Here is a 23,617-nt window from a genome sequence, read left to right as displayed (position 1 = left end):
AAATTTTGAGTGTAATGAAAAGTTTTAAACTTAATTAATTTCTGTGAATAACACGTTGGACTTAAATTAGTACTAAAGAACATGATGGAGCTAAAAAAAGAGAAATTTATTTTCTTTACACGTAACTGCATAAGCAGTGGAAGTTTACTCCTGAAAATCTGCTTATGTATTTGATCCCTCAAGAGGAGATACCAGGCAGGTGCTGGAGTGTAGCAATGAAGTTCTTATCTAGTCAGCAGTCCCAGCAGCCAAAGTTTCCATGTAGGTATAGTTGGGAACCAGCCACTCCATTTAATGTTTGGAAATTCATGTGTGCCTTAGTACAAAGCCAAAATTAAACATTTGAATGTTTTCCTGTACAAAGTGCAGTATTTTGGACTGATGACACTTTCCCCAGGAGAAATGTTCAGCTCCCCTTGTTACCTTGTGAGTCAGAGAGGACTGGAGATAACTATTACTTTTATTTTCTGTAATAACTTTAAAATACCAGTTGGATTATTACATCTCCAGTTGTTGAAGTTACTCCAGCTGTAACAAAAAAAAAATCCAATTCAGTGTCTCCATTACCACAAGAGGATTTTCATCAGGATGAGCAGTTGCTTTAAGTTCAACCTGAGTATATGGCTTAAAGATACGTATTTGTAGCTGCTGTTTTATGCTGTGGAACAGAGAAGAAAAAAATTACAGTAGGGGCTATCATTACTGTAGGAGTTACTGTACTGGACAGAGAACAATAGTATTTCTAGTGAGCTTTCCTTCTAACTTACAGGTGGAGTGGTGCATCTGGGCAAGAGAATAGTACTAGTTTGATGCAGCCTTAAAGAAAAAGCACTTTAAAAGAGTATTGGAAAAATAAGTTTCAAACCGCAATTCTCTCTTGACTACACTTCAGCAATTTTTTTGTGATGATTCTGCTACCTAAACACCGGAGCATTTACTTTTCACCATTTTGCCTTTTAGTATCGGTCAAGTTCTCAAGAACAAGTTTGACGTGCAGGTTTGACCATGGACAGCAGGAGCTAACAATATAGCTCCTTGGAAAAAGAGCTTTCTAACACCTTTTCAACAAAACTTCTTTGGACTCAAAATTCTTACCAGGAAAACTTCTCAACTTCAGAATGAGTTGCTCATTACTAGCCAGTAGGAGATAAAACAAGTACTGGTCTAGTAATTAAGTTAGTATAAGTGGCTGTTGTACTTTCTGCTTGTACAGAGCTCAGAGCAGGGATTTGAACCTGCCTCCTTGAGAAGCTTCTTTGGTCTTAAGCTGTTGGCTGTACTGGGAACATGCACTTCTCAGAATACTGAGAAATTTTTCATACCTAAATCTAAAAATTTGAAAAGCTAATTTGGTGCTTACAAATCCTTTCCTAGGAGCTTGGTTAGCTCAAAGCCTTCATGTTTTTGAAAGCAACTTTTGTTAGTGCTATGGTATTTAAAGTGTATAGTAAGAATGTAGCTGTAGAATGTCCTAGCTTAATCCCACAACCACTAGTAAAAAATACTACTCAGGGCCCTCAGATGCGTTAATGATTGAAATTTGATAAAGTGTATGTGTTGATTCACAGATGCAGTTAATATTTTTGCTATTATGTCCTCAGTAATCCTCATGTTACTTGTCTTCAGTATGAGGATGAGTTACTCGGTGTCAGTCCGTCGGCTGTTTGATGGTTTATTCTTTTCCCATTGAGCCAGCCTGTTCTCAGAAAGCTGATGTTTTTATTAATATTAGTAGTTTAGTGGTTAGAGTAATTGTAATTGCAGATCAGCTGGTAACTGATAATTCTTTTCTCTTTTGACAGACCTGGGAAGATCCGAACCATACAGATAACATTACAGGATGTTGTGGGGATAATGATCCTATTGATGTTTGTGAAATAGGTTCAAAGGTTTGTCTTCATCAGGATTAATTTAATTTGTCAATGTTAATTTAAGAATTTGGGAACCACTTCTGGAAGGAGTTGGGCAGATGGAAAACAAGAAAAGGTAGTAATAGTCTCAGGGGATAACAGAAGTATGAAGAGAGGATCTCAGGAGGGAATAGGTAAGAAAATGGTGGACTTTTTAAAAAGGAGAGAAAAAAAGCAGGATTTGGTAAAGTCTGTGTACTGGAAAAACGGGAAAATAAGAGAACATCACCCTGAAGTTCTGTGGCTGGATGGTGAGTTTTGGGTGAAGGAGGAGGAGTTTAAGATTTCTGGGGAAGGAAAAGATTTCTTTTTTTTTCCCTTGTTAGCAGTACGGAGCTAGGAATAGGTTTCTGAAAGATGAAGTAGTATGGTAGTGTCTCATGCACAAAAAATTACAAGGTCAGAACCACAAAGGAGGTGAGTTTGAGTTTTCTCATAGGTGCAGACAAAAGTAGATCCCTCTTGCCTAGACAAGACAGGAACCTGTTGCAGAGTTATGAGATACATAGTGGATAGATGAAAAAGAGGTGCAGCAAACACCATTATTAGGTATGGTGGAAAGGTTTGGCTCACTGAAAGAAAATTTTATGTATCTGGAGGCAGCAAAGAATGGAGCAATCCTCTGTGGTATCAAAATGGGGGTTTAAAACAGATGAGTTTGGAAGAGGGATCTCTTGTGATATTTTAGGTAAGGGGAAATTTAATTGATGACCTCAATGAAGGTGTCTTTATTTGAGAAAAGGAACCTAAAACTTGAATTTTAAGGGATCCAGAAAGAGTTCTGAAGGGAGTATTAGCTGGTAGGAAGTAAGTTCCCCCAAAAAATGCAAAAAAGAGTTGCGCTGATATTTTTGGGGAAGGAGTGTGTGTTTATATGTATATATTTGAGTCAAATGTAAGGAACAGAAAGAGATAGACTAAGACCAGGAGTTGAGAAAGTAGAGATTCAAGAGGCAGGAAGGAGTTAAAAAATGAGTATGAGATACTTTTGAGTTGCAGTTTGGGGTGAACATCAAGAAGGTGTGGAAGAACTAGGGTAGAAGAGAAGGAAAATTCTTCTGGCTTGTTGTTTACTTAAATGCTGACTGGAGAATTGACGGTTGAAGAATAGCAGTGGTGGGAGAAAGGCTAGTAATGTTAAATACATGTGTACTGGGTTTACAGATCTATCTTGCAATTCTGTTAGCTGCGGGCTAAAAATGCAGCCTGTGAGGTGAAAGAGAAATTCTACTTAGTGTTTTCCAAATGTTTGTGAGATTATGTTCTGTTTCAGATTCGTTCTTCTGGTGAGATTGTTCAGGTGAAGGTCTTGGGTGTTTTAGCTCTTGTTGATGAAGGAGAGACAGATTGGAAGATAATTGCTATCAGTGCGGATGACCCAGAAGCTCAGAAAATCCACGGCAAGTATTTTTACCTTTCTTAATGCAAGTTACGTCAGTAGCTTGCACAGTAGCTACTCAGTTGTAGCTGAGTTTAGACCACCCAGGCCAATAAAAGGCAGACATCAGAAAGGCAAGACTATTTTTTTGTTGTTTAAATCTGGTACTTCCTTCAAGGAGGGCATATGTGGTTTCGTACTAAGCTTTTGAAAAAGATTGACTTGGATTTTCAGGAGAACCTGTCATGCAGAAAGTCTTTTGACTTCTGAAACACAACCACCTTAGAAAGTGACCTCTTAAAATTACAGGCTTATCTCCTGTGTAATGGTGCATATTTACCTACTCAGATTGTGTAGCACACTGCTGTTTTGCTTGTTGAAAGTGTTTGTTCCTTTCATACTTGCAGGCATTGCGTTGCATTCTGAAAAAGGCTGCACATTTCCAATGTTTTGTCACTTGTAACTGGGTTACTTCCAGGGTTTGTTACCTAGTATGGATGATTAACTTTCACCTTTTAGCTTGAAAATTTTGAAAGTAAACTGCTAATGCAGCTCACCCTAATATCAGCCTTGATGATGACTAGCAGTGCAGGGGGAAATATCCTTTCCAGACTGGTCCTCCTTGTGACCATGCTTTTGGTATCCAAATAGAATTCAAGTACTAAAATGTATGCAAGTAGCATGTGAGGTGGAGTTCTGCTTGCAGATTCCCATGAGAAGATGATACAGATGTGTTAAAACTGCAGGGAGTTAAGTTTTTACAGCACAGGTAAAGTGCAGCTTCTCTCTGAATAAATGGAGGTTCCCTTCCTCAAACACAGTGTTACTGGGAATCATGAGAATTAAGTGAGGAGGTTTGTGTAAAACAGTGATTGTTGTGAGACCAAAACCCATATGTCATCAGGTATGTATGATCAGAGCCTGCCCTTTGTTGGTAGGGAGCACTAAGGCACAGAGTGGCCTTCCTGTAAGAATAGGGCATAGGGCTATCCAGTGGTTTTGTAAGTAATTATTGCCATTGAGGCTTTTTCCTGATTTCTGAATGTAAAGCAAGTATATCACTGGGCTGGCCCTTCATTCTCAAGTTCTCTTGCAGGTTGCTTTCATGTGGAGAATACTTGGCTTGTGGGGGAAGAAGGGGATAAGAGGAAATGAGGAAAAGGAAACTCTTGGGTTGATGTTGATTAAAGTAATTGAACAGATTAATTACTACATAGTGTTTATGACTTTACTTTGACAGATATTAAGAAGTTCTGCTTAAGGAAATAGTAATAGTTTGCTGTTAATGTTAGTATCAGTTTGAGCCTCTGTAATGTGCAGTAAAATGCAATATAAGTGCCAGTAGTTAAAAGACAAGTAATTAGCACTTTATTTCTATACATTGTTCTGTTTAACTCTTACCCTTTTTCCTTAACAATTTCTGCAACAGTTTTATCAGAAAAGCTGGTGTGAGAATTTGAAAGGAGTTCACTAACTAGGGACAAAATTGGGACAGTTTATGTCACTGGGTTAAGTAACTCTATTTGAAAGCCCTCTGTTTTGTTTTGGTTTTTCAGGTAATGACTGATTGGTCAGCTGTGTTACAGCTTTAGTTTGTTTGGGAGGGGAGTAAGAGTTTTAGTCTTGTTTTAACAAAAAAGAAAAAAGGCAGGGGGGAATGCATAAACCATTGTCTGTAGTTGATTCCTGTGTACATCCTTTCTTATCAGAGAAAGGTGCAAAACTTCAAGAGGAGAACTGTTCTTCTGAGGTTCAGAGAAGTACAGAAATATGTATCCAATTTAATATGATTTCTCTTTGTGATTGGAGTTGCAGTCCAGGATTTACAAAAGAAAAGAAAAAGGAGTGGGGGAAAAAAAGCCCCCATCTGCTTTCACAAAACATGACTAGCTTTGCAGTGTTTAACAGCAATCCTTCTTCAGTCTGAAAACAAACAAATCTGTTGGAGTAGGCAGTACAATATGTCCTTTTATACTTGTTTTCCCCCCTTCCCAAATATGTTAATTATTTCAGCATAAAGGGATAGCAGCTACAGATAAAACTGGTATCTCCCTCGGTAATTGACGTGCTGCTGTGTTATGGTGGTGGCCTCCTAGGGAAAGATGAGACTAAGTGTTGCCTTCTAAGTCTGCCCAGTAATTTTTATATCGTTTGTTAAACATTTTGAATTGGACTGAGAATCATCACATTTGCTTTCAGCTGAGTATGTGCACAGCCCCCAGTGAACATTTGGAAAAGATAATTCCGAGACACCAGAGCGGTGATTACTTGCAAACCCCATCCTGAGCCCGCACAGTGTGTTAACTCTTCTTGCTGCTTTAAGCACACCCCAGGTACTCTGTATATTCTCCTTCTGGGATTGTGATCGTTCTCCTAAGTGCAATTGATTTTTTTTGAGACTTCACAGAACTTAAAACTGAGCAGTCCCAACTTCTGAACAGTTCTCATTGTTTATTCATAGCACTCCACTGTACTGTGTCCTGCAGGCATTTATTGATAAATACTGGTTTAAATTGGAAACCCTGCCTAGAACTCTCTCTTTCACACAGAGCAATGAGAAACTCTAGTTTATAGTGACAATACCCAGGAATAATAAGCAGTGCTTAGCACCTGTTCGACTGGGAACTGTGTCATCCATGGGAATAGCAAGGGCTTAGTGTCTTTTTGGACTGACTTGTGAAGGTAATCTGTTTGAAATTATAGTGCTTAATACTGGTGGGCGTGGGGATAATATCACTCCGAATACAAGATGTATGTCAGATGCAAGTATCTATGACAGAGTTTCTTTATGTCAGTGAGATCTGTCTTTGTGGCAACCTGAAAACCACTGTGGTGTGTTTCTGCTCAGGCAGTTTCAAAGTAGATGGCCATTAGCAGGCCAGTAAAGCAACATCAGATCAAGCAAGTGTGGGAAATGGCCTAATAGCTCCCTGCACACTCAAACACTAAATATTGGTGGTGTAATAGGCCTGGCTGTGTTTTTGCTGCTGTTGTTGCTTTTTGTTTGTGGTGGTTTTTTTTTTTTTTTTTTTTTTTTGTAAAATACTAGCCATGAGAAGCAACAAATTCTTGGACTGGAAGGACTGCTTGTCTGCTTATGTCATAATTTGGATAGAATTTAATGTATTGAAATTCACATACATACTTGATGTGCTTTACAGTGTTGGGCTTAGAAAGGATGAGCATCTTCCATGCTGCAGTTTGGTCTAAATGTATATGGCATCTTCACGTTGGACAAGAGGTTTTGAATATCGCTGGCAATTGAAACAGGAAGTGTGTTTGAAACAGCTTATGAAAAGTCCAGCTCTCAAAAGGTCATCTTACCTTCCCTGAGCAAATTGGATGAATAATGGATGGCATTTTGGAGGTGTTTTACTGGCCTGGAATCTCAGTAGCCATTTTTTGCTGTTGCTTACTGGAAAGATGACTGGTTGTATTCTGCAGCAGTTGGTGAAGTCTGCCGGCTTTCTTGCACTATCATTTGCTGGCACTGGTATAGTTAACTGTGCTATCTTGTCACGCTTCTTTTCCAGCATGCAACTTGAGATTGGCTTTGTGAATTAAGTGATCAAACCCTAAATGGCAAAAACAAAGCATATGGCATACTTTGTACCATATATTTTTATAGATCCTTGCATGAGAGTGTATTTATATGCATAGAAGCAGAGAGGCCCTGAAAACCTTTGTTGTGGATTTGTGTAAGCATTCAATATAAAGAAATTAATTATCTGTACTGAGGCTCCCCTCCTACCCCCTCACACCAGGCTGCACAAAATACACCAAATGCCTTTATATGGAATGTTGCTGCTGCTTCCTGTAAATGTTTATAAGATGTTATTAAAAACATATGTCCTCTCTTCCCAGAGACCTTGTTTAGAAAGCTTGCTGCAAGCATGTTGTTTTAGCTTTGCTTGCAAGAAGCAGCATCTGTTGTACTAAAAACAGTAGTTTGGTACAAATGCTTTTGTTGCTGTCTTGCAAAGCCAGATAGAATTGGGATCTGCGTTTGCATTGGCTCACTCTATTGACAAGAGAGCTAGCAGTGGTTGTTTGTGCCAGCCTTCAGAGATTTTTCCTTATTGAGACTAAACTGCACACTTAATGTGATTAGCTATCTTTTTTTTTTTTTTTTTTTTTTAAACCCTTGGTGCTTAACTTTGGTGCCCAGAAAAATGTGACCTATGGTTGTATGTAGGCAGTATAAAGACGTTACCACCTAGAGCCCAGTGGGTACCTGCTGATAATATACCTGCAAGAGCTGCTTGTGGGAATGAAACCGCATTAGGCCAGGTGCGTGCTTGCTACTCCCATACTTGCTAAGCCCTTTTTGACATCAGTGTGAGTACGTAGTTGTGAGGGAAGGTAAGCAGTCAGGGTCAGAAGGAAGTGTCTTAACAGTGTCTACTGTGGGAAAGACATTTAAGTGGTTTTTGGTGTGTTTTTGTTGTTGTTTGTTTGGTTTAAATCATATATCACTGTACTGCTTATCACGATCTATTATTTTACCTTTCTTTACTTAGTCTTTTGTTCTCAGAGTATATTTTTCTCCTTCTCCCCCTGATATCCAAAAGATGCTGTTTGGATTTCGGAATGGAGGGCAAGCTGTCTTTCAAGCTTTTCTATGGCAGCTTGTAAGGAACTGAAGACATGGCTGTTGTGGATGTGAGAGCTCCTGTTTTCCTTATATTTTGTGCTTCGTGCTGACTGCACAGCAACAGGATCAATTTATTCTTGCGCACACACACATACACGTTTTTCCTGCTGCTTGCCCCCAAGCAATGCATTATAATATAGATGTTTTGGTTGGGTTTTTTTTTTTTCTTTCAACCATTTAAGCTTCATATGGTGCCCAGTAGCTGTCCTTCATAATAAAGAATAGTGAAGTGAAGCATGGGGATGAAGGAAAGTAACTTGCAAGGACCAAGGAAATAAAAGTAACCGCTGTCCCCCTTCTTAAGTCCTCAAAAAGAGAATATACAGCAGCCAGTACTTTAGGGGTCATACAATGCTGTAGCCTGATTCTGTGTAGTCATTGTACCTAGGCAAGGTATCTTCCAGTAGAGAATGTGAAATTCAGAGACATGATTCTGTCCATGAAGGTGGTCATCCCTGTCTTAAGGAGGTAAGGAAAGGCTGCCCCAAAGCCTATTCTAATATTTGAGTCCTTTAAAGAAATAAAACCAAGGCCTGTAAATAAGGAACAACAGGTGGGGAGGGGCCCAAGTGTCAGTTTGTAGACAGACACTTTTGGTGAATGGTTTTTATGGGAATAGGAGACAAATAACCAAGTAGGAGGAGTGGAGAAGCAGAGTTAGGAGAGAAATTTGCTGGAACAGGAACCAGAAGAAAGGACCAGCAGTCTGAGAAAGTATTTAAGTAGTGTCTAGACATGGAGGTCTGGGGTTCATTCACTGCTGGAAGCCAAGGAAGTTGCTGCAGCAGCCTAGTTTGCTTTACAGACCTGAGGAGATACTGTCTCTTCCAACAAGTATTAGAACTTGTGAGTTCAAACCTCTCAAGGGGAGGAGATTACAAGGGCTCAAGATGGGAGAATGGTCCCACACTTGGAGTGAACAGGATGATATACTGTAGCCCTGAAACCAGTTTGAATTGGAGCTGCAGTTTTATTAGTGCCCAAATGAAGCATCCAACCAAGTCCCCACCCTTTTCTAAATCTTTTCTTCTTGGTTGGTCTCACCCACCCATCCCAGTGAAAGACTTCTTGTACTCTTAAAGCATGTATTCAGCTAGAAGTCCTGCCTCTAGCATAGCCTTATGTGCCCTTGCTTTTTTCTGGGATTCTGCCAATGAAACTCCCTAATCTTCTACAGGCAGATGGCCAGCAGCCAAGTGCAAAATGTGTTTTACTTCTGAGTCCATAAACACGTAGCCCTATTAAGTGTGTGCAGAAGCAAAAATTTACATAAGGTTCTTCAAAGTTTTATGTTTTATTCCTTGGGTAGTGTGTGATCCAGTGGAATTTGGGAGTGGCATCTATGAGATGCCTATGAACACTCGGCTTATCTTCTCACATAGGTTTGGTCACACAGTTCAGTCCATGTGTCATCTCTCTTGGTGGTCTACAGAGAATTGCATTGTCTGTAGCACAAGGCTTGTTCCCTTCTCATACTGTCCTTTTTAGAAATACTTGAATGTCTTCGTTCAGGTTCACAGCCTAGATCTTTAAAAAGACATTTAGGCACTCAAAGATGGAAAGCACAGGACTAGGTGTCAATTTTGAAGACTAAGCACTCTGAAAATCTGGTTTAGAGGACTGGATAGACAGAAGAGTATCTGCTAGGAATCACTGCCAACCAGGAGATGTCAGTTAGTGAGGCATATCTATGGCAGAAGAGAATGAAGTAACCAAGCAGTACTGGGAGAGAGCAAGAGGGAATTGAGAAGGGAGAAATCAGCAACTGACTTGCGAAAACACCAGAAAAAGAGAATAACACCATGGGAAGTGGGCAAAGTGAAGTTACGAAAAAGCTGGAAGACTGCATGCAAAGTACAGCAATAAAAAGTCAGCTCCCATTTCCATTAGAAGTGACATTAGGAGGGAAATAGATGGAAAGCGAAGGATTACACCAGCTACAAAAAGTACTTTGCTTCCAGAAAGGACAAATTCCTTTATTATATCAAAATCAATTAAAATTGTGTTGAAGGCTTTTCCATGTAAACATATTGCCAGAGAGTTAATTTGCCAAGGGGTTGATAGGACCACTTTGTTGCAAGTGACAGAACTGATGGTAGTCTCACAGGACAACCTGGTAAAATTTGATAGGCGCAGCAGAAGTGAACATTTAAGATCATGAACTGCGCCTTTGCTATAGTAGTATAGCCCTTGAGCAGAATTACTGTGTGACTGTTTAATCTCTCTGTACCCACTGTGGCAATGTTCATCTCTGCCTCCCAAGGGTGTCCTGCAAATGGCATGCATTCCTCTTTGTGTCCCGTTCCATCTTTGCACAGTAGGATTATAGAGGTAAAGGTAGAATTGACTTATCACTGTGAGTATGCAGATATCACGGGGTTATCAGTAGAGTTAGTGTTTAGTGCTCCTGGCACATACCTGTCTTGTATCTAATGGGCTGAATTTGGAAGTAATGTGAGCAAAGGGATGCCTTTAACGTAATTTTGAGAAGTCAAGCCTGTATTTTGTTTTGAGGTGCTGGTTTAAAAATCCATATGTTGAAATTGTTTTTACTAGCTATTCTTTCATTATCAAAAAATGCTTTTAGTCCCTGCAGTTGCTGGGGAAAACAATTACCTCACTGAATAATCTTAAGTATTGCAAGAGATACGTATTGAGATGAAAGCCTATAAATACAGAATTTTCTTCCTCTCCTGTCAGAAGTATGGTCCTTTTAATCATTGTCCCTTTGGGCCTTCATTAACGAAGGGCAGGAGGCAACTGGCTTACCTGTTCAGCGTGGTTGTGAAAGCGTAAGATATCAACTATGGGCACCTGATGTAATGAAGTGAAGTTCCGCGATGACTTTGAAAGTGCTCAGTGAAATCAAATAGTTTGCAGATCCTTTATGAGACTTTAAAAAATGAATGTTACAAAAACTGTGAGTAAAAATGACCAGTTCTTTTTTTTTTCCTTTTTTTTTTTTCTTTTTAATTTACAGATATTGACGATGTTAAGAAGCACAAGCCAGGTTATCTTGAGGCTACAGTTGACTGGTTCAGATTATATAAAGTCCCTGATGGTAAACCGGAAAATCAGTTTGCTTTTAATGGAGAATTTAAAGACAAGGTGAAGATAATCCAAAACTAAAGATGCATCATTCTGTCATGTAGCCTCTTTAATACATCATAGACTTTTTGGAATTGTAAAGGATGAGGTTTTAACAAAAAGAATTTTTATAGGAGGGATCTTTGAAAAAGATTTATTAGGCTAGGAATAAATAATCTTTGCTGCCTTCCATTTTATTCAGGGAAAATGCATAGTTTATTAACGGAAGTCAGTAAAAAGCCAAACAAAACCAAACATTCAGTCCTAATCCTGATGAGACTTACACACTTATCTGTGCATTTGTAGTTTTTTTTCACAGCATTTTCATTCTTACTGTCAGAGGAATGAACAAATAGTCTTTTCAGGTATTTTTTCAGTCCTGATTTGATAAATTTTCCTGACAATTTTTTTAAGGCCATGCCATTTAAGGCAGACAATGGGTTGCAGATTTTTTCATATTTGGTATTTGCTCAAGGTGTACTTCTTCCTGGTAGTTCTATGTGAAAACATTTGAACTGGTTTTGGCTTGAAGGCTGAAAAAATATTTTCTCTTTTTTTAGAAAATGAATGGTGTTTTCAACTACCTACGGTAAAAATGGCCAGGGTTTGAAAGGAGAGTGGACCTGGGAATAGACCTCACTGAAGAAAATACCTGGATTTTTCCAGAGGAAATTGGGTGTGATTTGAGTAAAAGTGACTTGCAAATCATGTATTGCACACTCTGTAGACTATTTTTGGCAAAAGTGTCACAGGTTCCTGTTGAATGATGCCCGTGTGTCAGCTAGTTCAGCCTTGCTGTGTGCTGTCAAAGTTATAAAATGCCTTCTAACCAGCACAGGCAACTTACATGTTTTGTCTGGTTAAAGAGATGCTCTGGCTCCCCTCTGCACTAGAACTGTCTTTTAAATCAATCCAGTGTAGAGTTGTAAGGCTTGATAACCTCATCTCTCTCCCCTGTTCTCTCAGGAGCTGCTTTTAGAAATTGTCCTGCTCTGTAATGCAGAGTGTCACTCTGTAGTGACAGTTTAACGGTATATCCCTGTCAGGCCATTGGAGTTCAGGCTTGAGGCACTAAATGCCCCAGGATAGCTGGTGTGGAGCACTTGAATAATTCTCCAACATTTCTAGAGACCCAGAATGTGGGGCGGCAGCTGTTGGCTATGCTCCAGCAGCTCTGGTGAAGTTCACAATGTTCCAGTGGCATTTTGCCAAGTCTCTCCTTCTTAGGAAGTGTGCATGTTCTGTTGGCAGCTTTTTGCAAGCCAGTCTAGATACCATCATCTGGACAGGGAGGGCTTATTTTACTTTATTTTTTTAAAAAACTTTCTCATCCCTACCATGCCCCCAATATTACTTTTGTTTAAAACAAACAAAAACTGTTAAGCAGCTGACATGTTACGTTGTTGCAAATGCTTAAGTATATGATTGGGCAATTAATGAAGTAAATGCAAATTTTGCCACTAGAGGGGAAACCTTAACTCTGACCTTGATGTGTATGTGTGACAGAGGAGTCGTAGCTGACACTTTGTCCCATTTAGGACCTGGTACAGTTTTCTACAACTGTAGGTGTCTGCTTAGCATCTAGTGCTGATTTATTTGTGCAGCCTTCATGTTTTCTGGCTGTGGACCAAGGGAAAGTCCTGAATGTGTTGCCACTGTATTTGACAGATAGTGAAGTTTGTTTCTTTTCATAAAAAGGGTGTTATATTTTACAGAAATTGAATGAGGCCTTGAAGGAGGGCCCTTTAAAAAAAACAGATGAAAAGTATGTTTTACTAAACTAGTTCTGTGACTTTTTTTCTGTTTAATAGCATTTTAATGCATAAAACTTTTCCTTGATGTAAACTAGGATTTTGCTGTTGAAATTATTAAATCCACCCATGAACACTGGAAAGCTTTGCTTCATAAGAAAGCTGAGGGAGGTACTATTAAGTGGTAAGTGTCCAGTCATGTCTTTTCTTCTTTGTCTTTTGCTAGTGCTGGTGGTATTCTACATGTGGCAGCTGTGCATGAGCTGCTTAGAATTTTTACTTTGAGATGACAGAAATACTCATGGTTTTGATAATTGATAATAGACTATGATTGACTAATTGCACCTTGTATGATAATGACTTACTGGTAAGTGGTTCCAAAAACATACTGATCATATAAAAGTGATATAGATTAACTTTAGGAAAATGGCCCCAGAGTGTGTGTTCAGTATCATTTTGGGAGAATCTTGGTATTCCGTGTAAATCCTCTTGTCACTGTTTATTCCATCCTTCAGTGCTGCATTGCTGTGCTGCAAAATTCTTTAGCAGCTTAGCATTCCATATTTTTTAGTTGTTGTCTGGAATGAGAGAGCCAAATTACTGTTTTTTATTAGCCTTTGGCCTGATCTAAATTAAAATGGACTTTTATTAAGCTCTCTGGACTGGTTTGCATTGGCAATTCTGGCATCAGAGGTCCTGAAAAGTAGGCAGGTATCTTCGCCTGGTGCTTTCCAAGAACAGTAGATTGCCTACCGTTAGCTGAAACCAGAGGGCAAAGGCTGTGGGGAAAGGTGTGCTCAGATAGTTGCTGTTGTCTTCTACTTTATTGGGAAAAAGTGACTTTCTTTTTCTTGGAGCTGTTTGAACACCGTAGCAGTTGGCCAGGTTGGTAGTTCTGTTTTAGCATGATAGAAATACGGTAGGATAATATTAAAATTTTGGTCTTGATTATTTCAGAAGTGCTTTGAGGTTCATGTTGGCGAAATTAAAAAATAATTAAAATTGCAGTCTTACTTTGAGGAATTGAACTTGTTGCTGTTTACTCTTTAGGACTTTCAAAACTCATGACCAAATTCACTTTTGGTGTGAAAGGATATTTATAGGGAAAGATCTCTGCAAAGTACTTGGTCCCAGAATTTGCTCTCTGGAAGCAGTACAGGTGTCTGCTGCTTTATGTAGGAGCAGAGTTTTGACTTGTGTTTTTTCTTCCTCCTTGCTACATACTGCAGGCAGGTTACTGCAAACCAGGGGTGATCTGCCACAGAATCTGCCTGTCCTTCAAGGCACAAGAGACAGGGGGATAGTCACGCTGTTTGTGGTAGCCATCTAGGTGTTTTTTCAATTCCCTCAGGAAGTGCCAGTTTATCTCTATTGACTTTGTGGGGGGATTTAGTTTAACTGTGGTCCCCTGAACTGCACCCAAGTGAGCTGCCAAAAGCTCTGAGTGTGAGCACTGCTTGTATTCGTATAGAACATAGAGCCTAAACCCCCCCTCAAATCCAAAGAAACAAAGAACACCCCTCCACGCCCCTGCTCTCTTCCAGCATTACTGGTTACTTTTATGTTTTTTACTTCCTCATTTCTTGCAGATACACATTTCTGAGCTCTATATGTGAAGGTGTTTTTTTCCATAGGTACTCAATAGTGTGTGTGTGTGTCTCTTTTCCACTGATTGATAAAATGTGTATTTAATTTTGTTTTTCAGCACAAATGTTCTGGTGAATGGCAGTCCGTTTTGTTGCAGCGAAGAGGATGCCCGAATGATTGTGCAGTCGGTAAGGATAATCTGTACTTTTTTTCTCCCCCTGCTTTTTTTTTTTAAGTGATTAATAGGAAAAGAAGATTAAGAGCTCCAAAACTGAAAGAAAGTAGCTAAACTGAAATGGTCCTTAAATAAAAATTTTAGGCATAAAGTAAAAGGAAGAGCACAAAGGTTGTGGGGGAAATGTAAGCATTATAATACAAACCTTTCATTGCAGTGGTCCAATTGTGCTTTCTGGCAGGTTCATTGCTGTTCTGGTGGGGGTTTTTTGTTTTGTCTTTTTTTCTCCCTCTGCAGTGCTGTTTCTTCTGATCCTAAATAGCAAGATGGACTGCTATTTGTATCTAGCCTGCTGTCTTCTCTGTCTCCCCTGTTGCCATGAGTTACCACCCAGTGTTAGAACTCATTGACTAGCTGACTGTAGTCCCTAATCACTAAAGGGATCCTTTGTTTGTCTACTTGCATAATTAAATGCATTGCTGTAAGAGAGGGGGATGCTTTTTTGAATGTTTCTTAAAGAATGCCTGTCATATTCTGAAAATTAACATAAAATGAAAACATGCAGGTTTCCTGTTCAGGCAAGAAAAATGTCCTGCAGGTCTGATGCTTTCATGTGCAAATGCTAGTGGAGGAGAATTTCTTCCATTTTAAAATTTGCTAGTTTGGATGCCAGAAATGAAGCAAAGTTACCAGAAATTACATGGAGAAAAGAACCCCCAAGTATTACTCTTTTTTTTTAATTATTATTATTATTCTTGGTTTTATTTTTAACATATGCCATGATTGAGACTGTGCTCGTGACCAAATGAGTGTGGCAGGTATTTTGCACATGTGCGTGGCTGTCTGGGCAGCCAGTGTTTTGCCCCAGTAGTCACAGGAATTATGCAAGTTCAGGATGCCATCCACTGTCTGTGCAGGTAACATTCCAACAGCATTTCTAGTAAGAATGTGTTGTCCTTGGTGGTGTTTTGTCACAAGGAAGTAAAACTTGTCAGTTGCAAAGAAAACTTAGTTTAAGTCATAAAGTGTCAAACCTAACTGGTTTTCCTATTCAGGTCTCTTGCTTTCAGGACTTCTTCAAAAGTGTCTTTATGGTTGGCCTTATAAATGTTTATTAATTGGAATGTAAGTTTTAAATGAAAGAAAAACTCATTCTGGAATTCAGATATGTTTTTAGGCATGTCACTCACAGCTATAAAGCATATATTTACCTCCTCTATGTTTTCAAATTTACAGTAACTTTTACTAAGTGTTTAAATGCAATTAAAATTTGAAGTTCAGATGTATTTGGATAATGGCAAACCTGCAAAGGAGTATTTCCTTTTGCTTTCTGTTTCTACTTTGAAGCATGTAGGGTAAATAATTATCTGTTTAAATCAGCAGTATCCATTATTTTTCCTTTTAATAACAAATAAAACTTCCTGGGTTTTGGGGTGGAGGTTAGTAAAAACAAGTTCATAAAATATATTGTATCAAACTTTATTTTTTTTTTATTTTGAGCACTTGCATTCTTATCAGGTATTATCACTTTCTGGCTTTTAAGTGATACTGGTTTGGGGAAGTTGTCCTTTCCATCATTCTTTTTCAGTTCAAAGTATTTTAATTGTGTCTTTGTAGGGTACTACTGCTTGGTGCTTTTTGGGCAGGGAGAAGAGGCAATACTCTTTTAAATACTGTTCATACTGCGTGCAATTACCAATCTATGATAAATAAAAAAAGTAAAATGCTCTTGAAATATGAATGGTGGACACTCTAAATATAAGCAGGGAGGTTGACCTGCATGTTTTAAGCACGTATCTTTTTGTCTAGTATGCTACACTGCCTGCTTTGGTTATTAGTTTGAAAGAGATGAACACCTGAAGTGAAAGTACATGAGTGTTGGCTACAGAATCTTAATGGCTGGTGGTAATTTTAAATGAAAGTTGCCTGTGTCTGTCTGGGTGGTTTTTTTGTGTTTTTTGTTTTTATAAACTGAAAGTAGATACATTTTCTTCTAATTTATGTCCATCTATTAATTTCTGGATTGAAAACAGAAGAATGAAAGCTGAGGTAGGGATTTTGTGTGCAAGAACAATGAGAAATGTATTTCAGCGACTGCAAAATTTCTGAGCTACTTGTGCAGTGAGAGCTGGTACCCTACAATTCTGTCTCCTGGGTCAGACTCAAATATGGAATTTTTGACTGGGTGATAATTGCCTTCAAGCAGGTATATCGAGTTGTTATAAAAAAACCCACCAAACAAACACCAAAACCACAAACCTCAACCAAAAAAATACCCCCAAAAAACCCCACCAAAGGAAAACTCGGTACTGCTATGAAACAATTTTTATGGTGAGCGAGAGACCTATAAGAAACAAAAGGAAAACAAACAAATCCTACCAAATGCTTCCCAAGTTGTGTACTAATCAAAATTTCATACAGATTTTGATTGGGTAATTCCCAAGATAGTCCTGTTGATTTCAGTAGATTTATTGTGCTGTTGTTTGACCTTTCATTATTTTACAGATACAGGACTAGAATGTCTTGTCTCCGTTGGGGGAATTTATACTCCACTGAGTTCACTTCTACATGGTGGGCACGTGTACTGTCATCTGTATTGGTGGCAGACTAGGAATGATTCTATAGCTGGTCAAGTTGCCATGTCCCGACAATCCCAAAGAGATAAAAGATAATATGTGCATATGGGAACACATATGGAACATTTGAACCAGCCAGAATTACACCAGCCCCCTGCAACTACAAACCTAGTTGAGTTTTAACACTAGGTGGTGAAAATTTCTAGGGTTCTCCAGCCTTTGCAAATGGTTTGATATCTCTCTCGGCTCCACTGTTAGTGTATGTTGGAAACTGAAGCCAGGAGGAGCAGAGCTTTGTAGCTGAATGTGTTAGTGCCAAGGTGTACTATTTATTTCAGGGTTTTAAGTGTTGTCATCTGTAAAACTGACCAGGACAGCCAAACTATTGTTTAACATTAATCCTTGAGAACTGCTTGCTCACTTGCTCTGTGAAGAAGCTACTGAGGACTTTGCAAATTGGAAAATCTCCAAGAAAATCTATATATAGTTAGTAGAGCAGTGGTTCTCAGACTTATCACATAATTTTTCCCTTTATAATACTGGAAAGTGAACTAGGAAAGCTTTGCTAGATGATGTCTCATCTGATAAAATGCAGAACAGTGTCTTGCAGGGGAAAACACTTGGCTCTTCCATATAATTTAAAAAAACCTCCCAACAAAATTTGCATCTGTATATCTAATGATGTGTTTTGAGTAATTCAGATAATTATATAATTATAATTAATATAATATAGAGATAATATAAGCAAGAAAAGTCTGCAAATTGCCTTTCTCCCTACATGTTCTGTGAGGGCATTTCCATTTGGGACTTATTAGAGGCTGAATTTTCTGTTCAGTAGCCAGTTGTGAAACAAAAGATTGATTGGGTTTTTAGTCTGGGATTTTGCTTTGTTTTAAATTATTTTGTTTGGTTTTTAAACTGTGTTCTAGATGGAAAGGGTTGTGTAACGAAAAGACTCCTGGTTCAGTGGGATGAGGTTGTGATCTGTTTGTGGTGGGAAGGTACCGAGTCCTTACCTTAAACTTCCGAAGCAATTATCCCTGAAGTGGCAGGCACCTGCTTGTACATGGTGACGACTGGTTCTCCCTACCTTGTGGGATAAAGCTTTGGATTTGCTGGAAAGATAGGTGATGGTCTGGTGGTAAGGCCTGGAAGACCTGGATTATGTTTGTCATACTGCCACATCCCTTCAGATCAGTCGCTTAATCTCCTTGTGCAGGTGATTATCCTGGGTAAAGTGAGAAAAAGGATATTGGTTTTCTTTTTCCTCCTCATGGGTTTTGACCCACTCTCAGTGGATTGAGCCCTCTGCGTGCTCAGAGGCAGGCAGGCTCGCGAGGGAATTTCACACCAATGGGGCTCGGTCCGAGAGCTGCACTGTGCTAAACCTGGCTCCGCGGTTTCTGGGTCTGCCTGCCTGCCTGCCAGGATACTGCAAAGTTTTCATTATTGTCATCACGTGCCGTTAAAGCAGTGGCAGGAAGTGCCACCCTGTTGGTGTGGAAGACATGGGTGGTCACTGTGCAGCTTTGTTCTCCTGAAGTTTCAAACACCTGTAAATGCTGCCTTGGAGGTGGCTTCTTTTTTGCGTTCACCTCAGTGATTACTTGTGGGGTTATCTGCTGGGGTAAGTGGTTGTGTCATGGCAAAAGCCAGCATCCACCCTGGTTTTGCACTTGATTTGTGTGTGCAGGTGAGTGTTGCAGGATTACCTCTGCTGAGATGCTCTTTGCTTCTTTCCCATCAGTTAGGTCATTTGGAAAACTTGTCAGAAGGGCGCTGGAGGATTGTTCTTACGCAAGTAACTAGCATCCTCATCGCGAGGCATGTTTCATCGAGCCAGTGTTAAAACTGGCTTTAGTTTTGTCCTTTAAGTTACAGGACAAGGCATACTGTGTAATACTGCAATTAAATCCTGGTGTATTCAGCTTTGAAATGTCAGACCTACATTTTAAAAACAGTTTGTCACTTCACACAGAACTGAATCCTACTCTGTCAAAATATAATTGTAAGAGAGTATAATCATATGTTTATTTATAAATGTTTGCATATATATAATGTAAAGTGTGTGTGTGCGTATAATCACATGCATACCTTATGCCGAAACTTGTATAGTAATGTAATTGGAAAGGCATTTTCACTCTTTAGTATGTAAACAGCAAATCCTGTTCTCATCAAAATGATATGGTAGGAGATTCCCCTTTAGGTAAGGTGTTAATGTGTCACTCATTAGTGTGTGTGTTTTGTCATTTATGGGCAATTTGTACAGTAGTTGGGGGGAGTGGGCAGGGAGTCTGTAAGGTAGAACGTTGTCCTGTGGGGGCAACAGTAAGTTCTGTTTGTGTTTAATACCTCTTGACTGCAGCAGTAAAATAGCTTTGAGTTTGGGTGTTACCTCTGAAACTTCAACCAAATACTGATACATTGGTTTGCTTTTTTCTTGTTTTTTTCTTTTTCTTCTTTTTAGGCACCCATGCATGTGAATGGAGAGTCTGTTTCCCCAGAAGGTACCTTTTTCCCCAAATGCCATACAATTTCTCTAATAATTTGCTTTAAAAATCGACATAAAAATTGTCTTGTTAAAAAAGGTGGTTTTAATGCACATGAGAATGATATTTGTTATATTCTGTCAGACTTCTAATGCCTGTCCCCTGTTAAACAGAACATGAACAGAAATTCATGGGTGGTTTGTGGGAGATTACTTTTGAGTGCGAGTTAAAGTATAGCCCACATAAAAAGATAAGACTAAACTTTTCTGTCACTGAAGAGGAACTGAGGAAGTGAGGAACTGAGGAGAGCAAGTGCATTATATTTATCCTTTTTAAAGCAGAAAGGTTCCTTTGCCTTAGTTTTTGTCATTCCTCACAGTAGCTAACTAATCATGTAAACAGCTCCTTTTCCTAGAATTGACCATATTTACTTTTCAGATGTAAGTTCTAAGGACAAAATTCTCTTTTCACTGTTATATGTTTTGTTAACTTGAAAAAACTTCATGTTTTTCTTCAAGAAATAAGAATGAATCCTACATGCTCGTTTTTGTTAAAACTTAAGATATTTCTACTGGCAGGAACTATAGGGAAGACATACGTGCTTTTTGAGATGGAGTGAGTTAATGGAAACACTAAGAGAAACTTAGTCACGAGTCAAGTTCCAGATTGTTTGCAAAGTAACATCTGTGTAGTCCATGTCATGGGAAAGCAAGCTGCATTCCGTTTGCCCTTATAGGGTATGCCAATAAATAGCATTTATTTACTGAAGCATTACAATCTCAGACCTCTGACAGACAACTGAACATAATCTGTCTGATCTTTGATGTTTTCCAGGGAGGGTCACATCAGTGTTGTAACTTGTTGCAGGGTGGTTTCAGCCAAACTGTTAAAGTGAGCGGGTACTAGTCTGAGGCCATGCTTTGCACAGGCTGAGAGTAGACCTCACCCAGAAGTACTGTTGTGGGAGAAGAGACAGCTGAGAGAGCAGGATGTTGTTTTTCAAGTGTTTGTGTACGGCCAGTTGTGTAGAACGAATGTCATTCTTTATGTGTATTTTATGTTTTAGTTGATTCCTGGCACTTTTTTCCCAAGTGATCGTCAAAGTGTTCTGAAGCTGCATCATCAAATCTTAAAGGCATCCCTTTTTTGAAGACAGGCAAAAGCACTAATTGTTGGGTTCCTCTTGAAACAACTCTTCAACTTGTGTAAACCTTCTATCATGTAAATAAACATTGATATTAAAAAATGAGTGTTTCCTTTCTATGTCTGTCTTTGTACAGTGTGGAGCAGAGGGAAGAGGAGGGCTTGCTTGTTTGTTTCTGAGTCTCAGAACTGCAGAATTGATCTTACCCACTCATGAAGTTTAGTATCAAATGAGGTAGGAGACAGGGTGTTTTCAACCTTGTTCTCTAGATATGGGAATAATCCAGTCATCAGGTGCATAGAAGACTGCGTAAATTTACATCTTAGGGCTTGTCTGGCCAGCCTGACTGTAATCCGTTTCAGGTGGACAATAAACTTTATGTAATAGGCCTAACAGTTTACCATGTTCTTTAATACATGACTGGGTGCCTTTCCCTGACTTGTATACACTTTTGTGCCCAGTTGTTTCTGCGTGCTTTGTAAAGTTATGAGCAGACCATACTTGCCTTAGGAAAACCCAACCAAATACAACTTCATTCCAAAGAGTAATTCAACTAGGAAGGGCTAGTGTCATAACAATTGAAGTGAGGATGCATGTGTGCTCTCTCTACTACGTCCTGTTTTGATAACCTGTGTGTTTCGTCACACAGGAAGGTCTTTCCTTATGGAAAGCTTCCATTTTTAGAGTTGTGTATGCCTGAAGGCTTTTGATAGCTCCTCATTCAGTGAATCAACATTAATAAAATGTATAGAACTGAGCTTTGTGTTTTCAGGGTAAAAATATCTACCACTTTTTCTACTGCAGGTTTATATCTGGCCTGTCTGTACCCGTGGTGTTCATTAAAAACAAACCAAAAAAAGCTAGCTGTTAAGTAGAAAGAGATGAAATGATGATACAGACTGATAGCTTTATCCAGCTTGTTACTGAGAACAAAGGTGAGAGTTGTCTGCTTTGTATGATGACGGAAACAATATGTTAGTATTGCTGACGCATGATGGAAATGGAAGATACAAAGAACTGGAAAAGTTAGTCTGTGGCTTGCAATAGAGGACTAATTTTTCCGTAGTAAAGTTATTAATAAGAAAGCTTTTGCCTGTGGGAATGGTTCTTTGATTTTAGGAGTTGATTTTCCTGGTTTAGAGACCTTCTGCTAGGATATTCTCTAGTGTATAAGCACCAGTCACTTTGGAGATCTCCATTAGGGCCTCGGCACTTGGGAGTAGATGGAGTTCTCCCATCTGCATAGAGTTTTATACAGAGTTTAGGAGTGGTATGAGAAATGCAATATAAACCTCAGATATTGTGGACTACTTTTTTTTTTTTTTTTTTTAGTCAAGCGATATGTTACATCCAATGTACACTCAAAGTGCTGATTTACCATACTTTATTTGAGATTTTAGAATTCAAAGAACATGCAGCATTATACTTACAGATATAATGGCCTTTTTTAAAAATAAAGTGTTTCTGTAGTGTCTTGTGTTCATGTGTAGCCTCTCGGATTTCTCTGGTTAGAGGTGAGCTGTAGCAGAGCACAGAACAGCTGCTGTATTTGCCCATGTGGTGGTACATCTAGGAGGCCTTACTGTTTTGTAAAGTGCTTAGGGGCAGCTGGGCAATGAAGCAAACTGTGTAAAATCGAGTTATCTTCCCTATACAGTGGTCACTGCTGTCCTTATCTTTTTGAGAGACAGAATGAAAAGCTGTACACATATGAAAACCAAATATTGTTTACATGTGTATCTATGCTGAACATGCCAAGACTAGGTCAGAAGTTACTTCGTTCTTGCTTCAAATAATTTTAGTATTTTTGGTTTAAAACTGTATTGATGGCACGTGGTTAGGAATTAAGGAGGAGTAATAAATTTTGAGATCGGATTAGATGCTGTGCAAGACGACAACAAATAGTACTTGGGAAAGCTGAAAATTGAAATTATGAGAAATGCCTAATATTATCCTAGATTTAAAAATGTTAAAATATTTATTACGTATGGAGTATATAAACAGTTGACTGTCTTGTCTTCAGAGTATTTTCAGCACCTGTTTATGTATAGTTGCTAAAGTTTTTTCCCAAATGGGATAGAAAGATATACTGTTACCTATAGCCTTGCTGCTGAAATGTACTGAATGCTACTGATGTGGATTTCAGAAATGAAGTGATGAAATAGCTGTGGAGAGAATGTCTGCTAATAAGAGGATTAGGGAAATGGGACAGAGAAACTAGAATACGTTTTTCAGATATCCTCAGGAAAAACAAGTCTGTGCAATAAACGTTTTTTATTTTATTTTGGCTCTTTTCACAGGCTAGGTCTTCTGTTTGTATTGTGTGCCTATATTGTTGTGTTTAAAATCAGTTTATTGTAGTGGGAGGCTTAGTGTAGCGGTGTCCACTTCTCAATAATTTTATGAAAATAACTTTCTTATATCTGATTCTAATATTTCCTGGAGAGATGTCTTGAAGAGAAATCATTTTTTTCTTTTTTTTCCCCAGGAAATAAGTCCATCTTAACTGTATTTTCTGTGCTGAATATATAATACACATTATGTATATCTTCGAAGGATAACTTTGCATCTTGATTTCCTCTTTTTGTCTGTTTTGGAGAGAAAGTAGAGGTTACTTCTTTTCCCACCTCACTATTGTGATGGTGAAGTTTCTTTTTACATGTGTAAATCATCAGCTCCTGCTTAAAATAGTACCGTTTACTGCCATGGAGTCCACGCTTCAGTCCCTCCAGTGAAAATGGGGTTTGAGTTCTACTTACAGGGAAATAACGTTCATTATTTGTTTTAGGTTTGGAAATCAAAGCATTGTGAAAATAGTATGCTGTTGTCACTGTTAGGATATTATTTACATGCTGTTAGCAACAAC

The 23,617-nt window shown here is 38.8% G+C and overlaps 1 protein-coding gene across 1 annotated transcript in view; it reads left to right on the top strand.

The window, feature by feature from the left end:
* Positions 1 to 20,856, top strand: part of PPA2 (inorganic pyrophosphatase 2) — a 36,380-nt gene extending 15,524 nt beyond the window's left edge. The window contains 7 exon segments of the mRNA XM_037380499.1: positions 1,803 to 1,889; positions 3,184 to 3,310; positions 10,923 to 11,050; positions 12,879 to 12,964; positions 14,486 to 14,555; positions 19,586 to 19,625; positions 20,674 to 20,856. Of these exon segments, the coding sequence (XP_037236396.1) occupies positions 1,803 to 1,889; positions 3,184 to 3,310; positions 10,923 to 11,050; positions 12,879 to 12,964; positions 14,486 to 14,555; positions 19,586 to 19,625; positions 20,674 to 20,702 (567 nt within the window). The 3' untranslated portion in view covers positions 20,703 to 20,856.
* Positions 20,857 to 23,617: the final 2,761 nt, after the last annotated feature.

This window comes from Falco rusticolus, chromosome 1 (assembly GCF_015220075.1).
Source record: "Falco rusticolus isolate bFalRus1 chromosome 1, bFalRus1.pri, whole genome shotgun sequence".
Taxonomy (NCBI): Eukaryota; Metazoa; Chordata; class Aves; order Falconiformes; family Falconidae; genus Falco; species Falco rusticolus.
The sequence above is the reverse complement of the archived record's forward strand: the minus strand, read 5'-3'. Positions and strand labels throughout refer to the sequence as shown.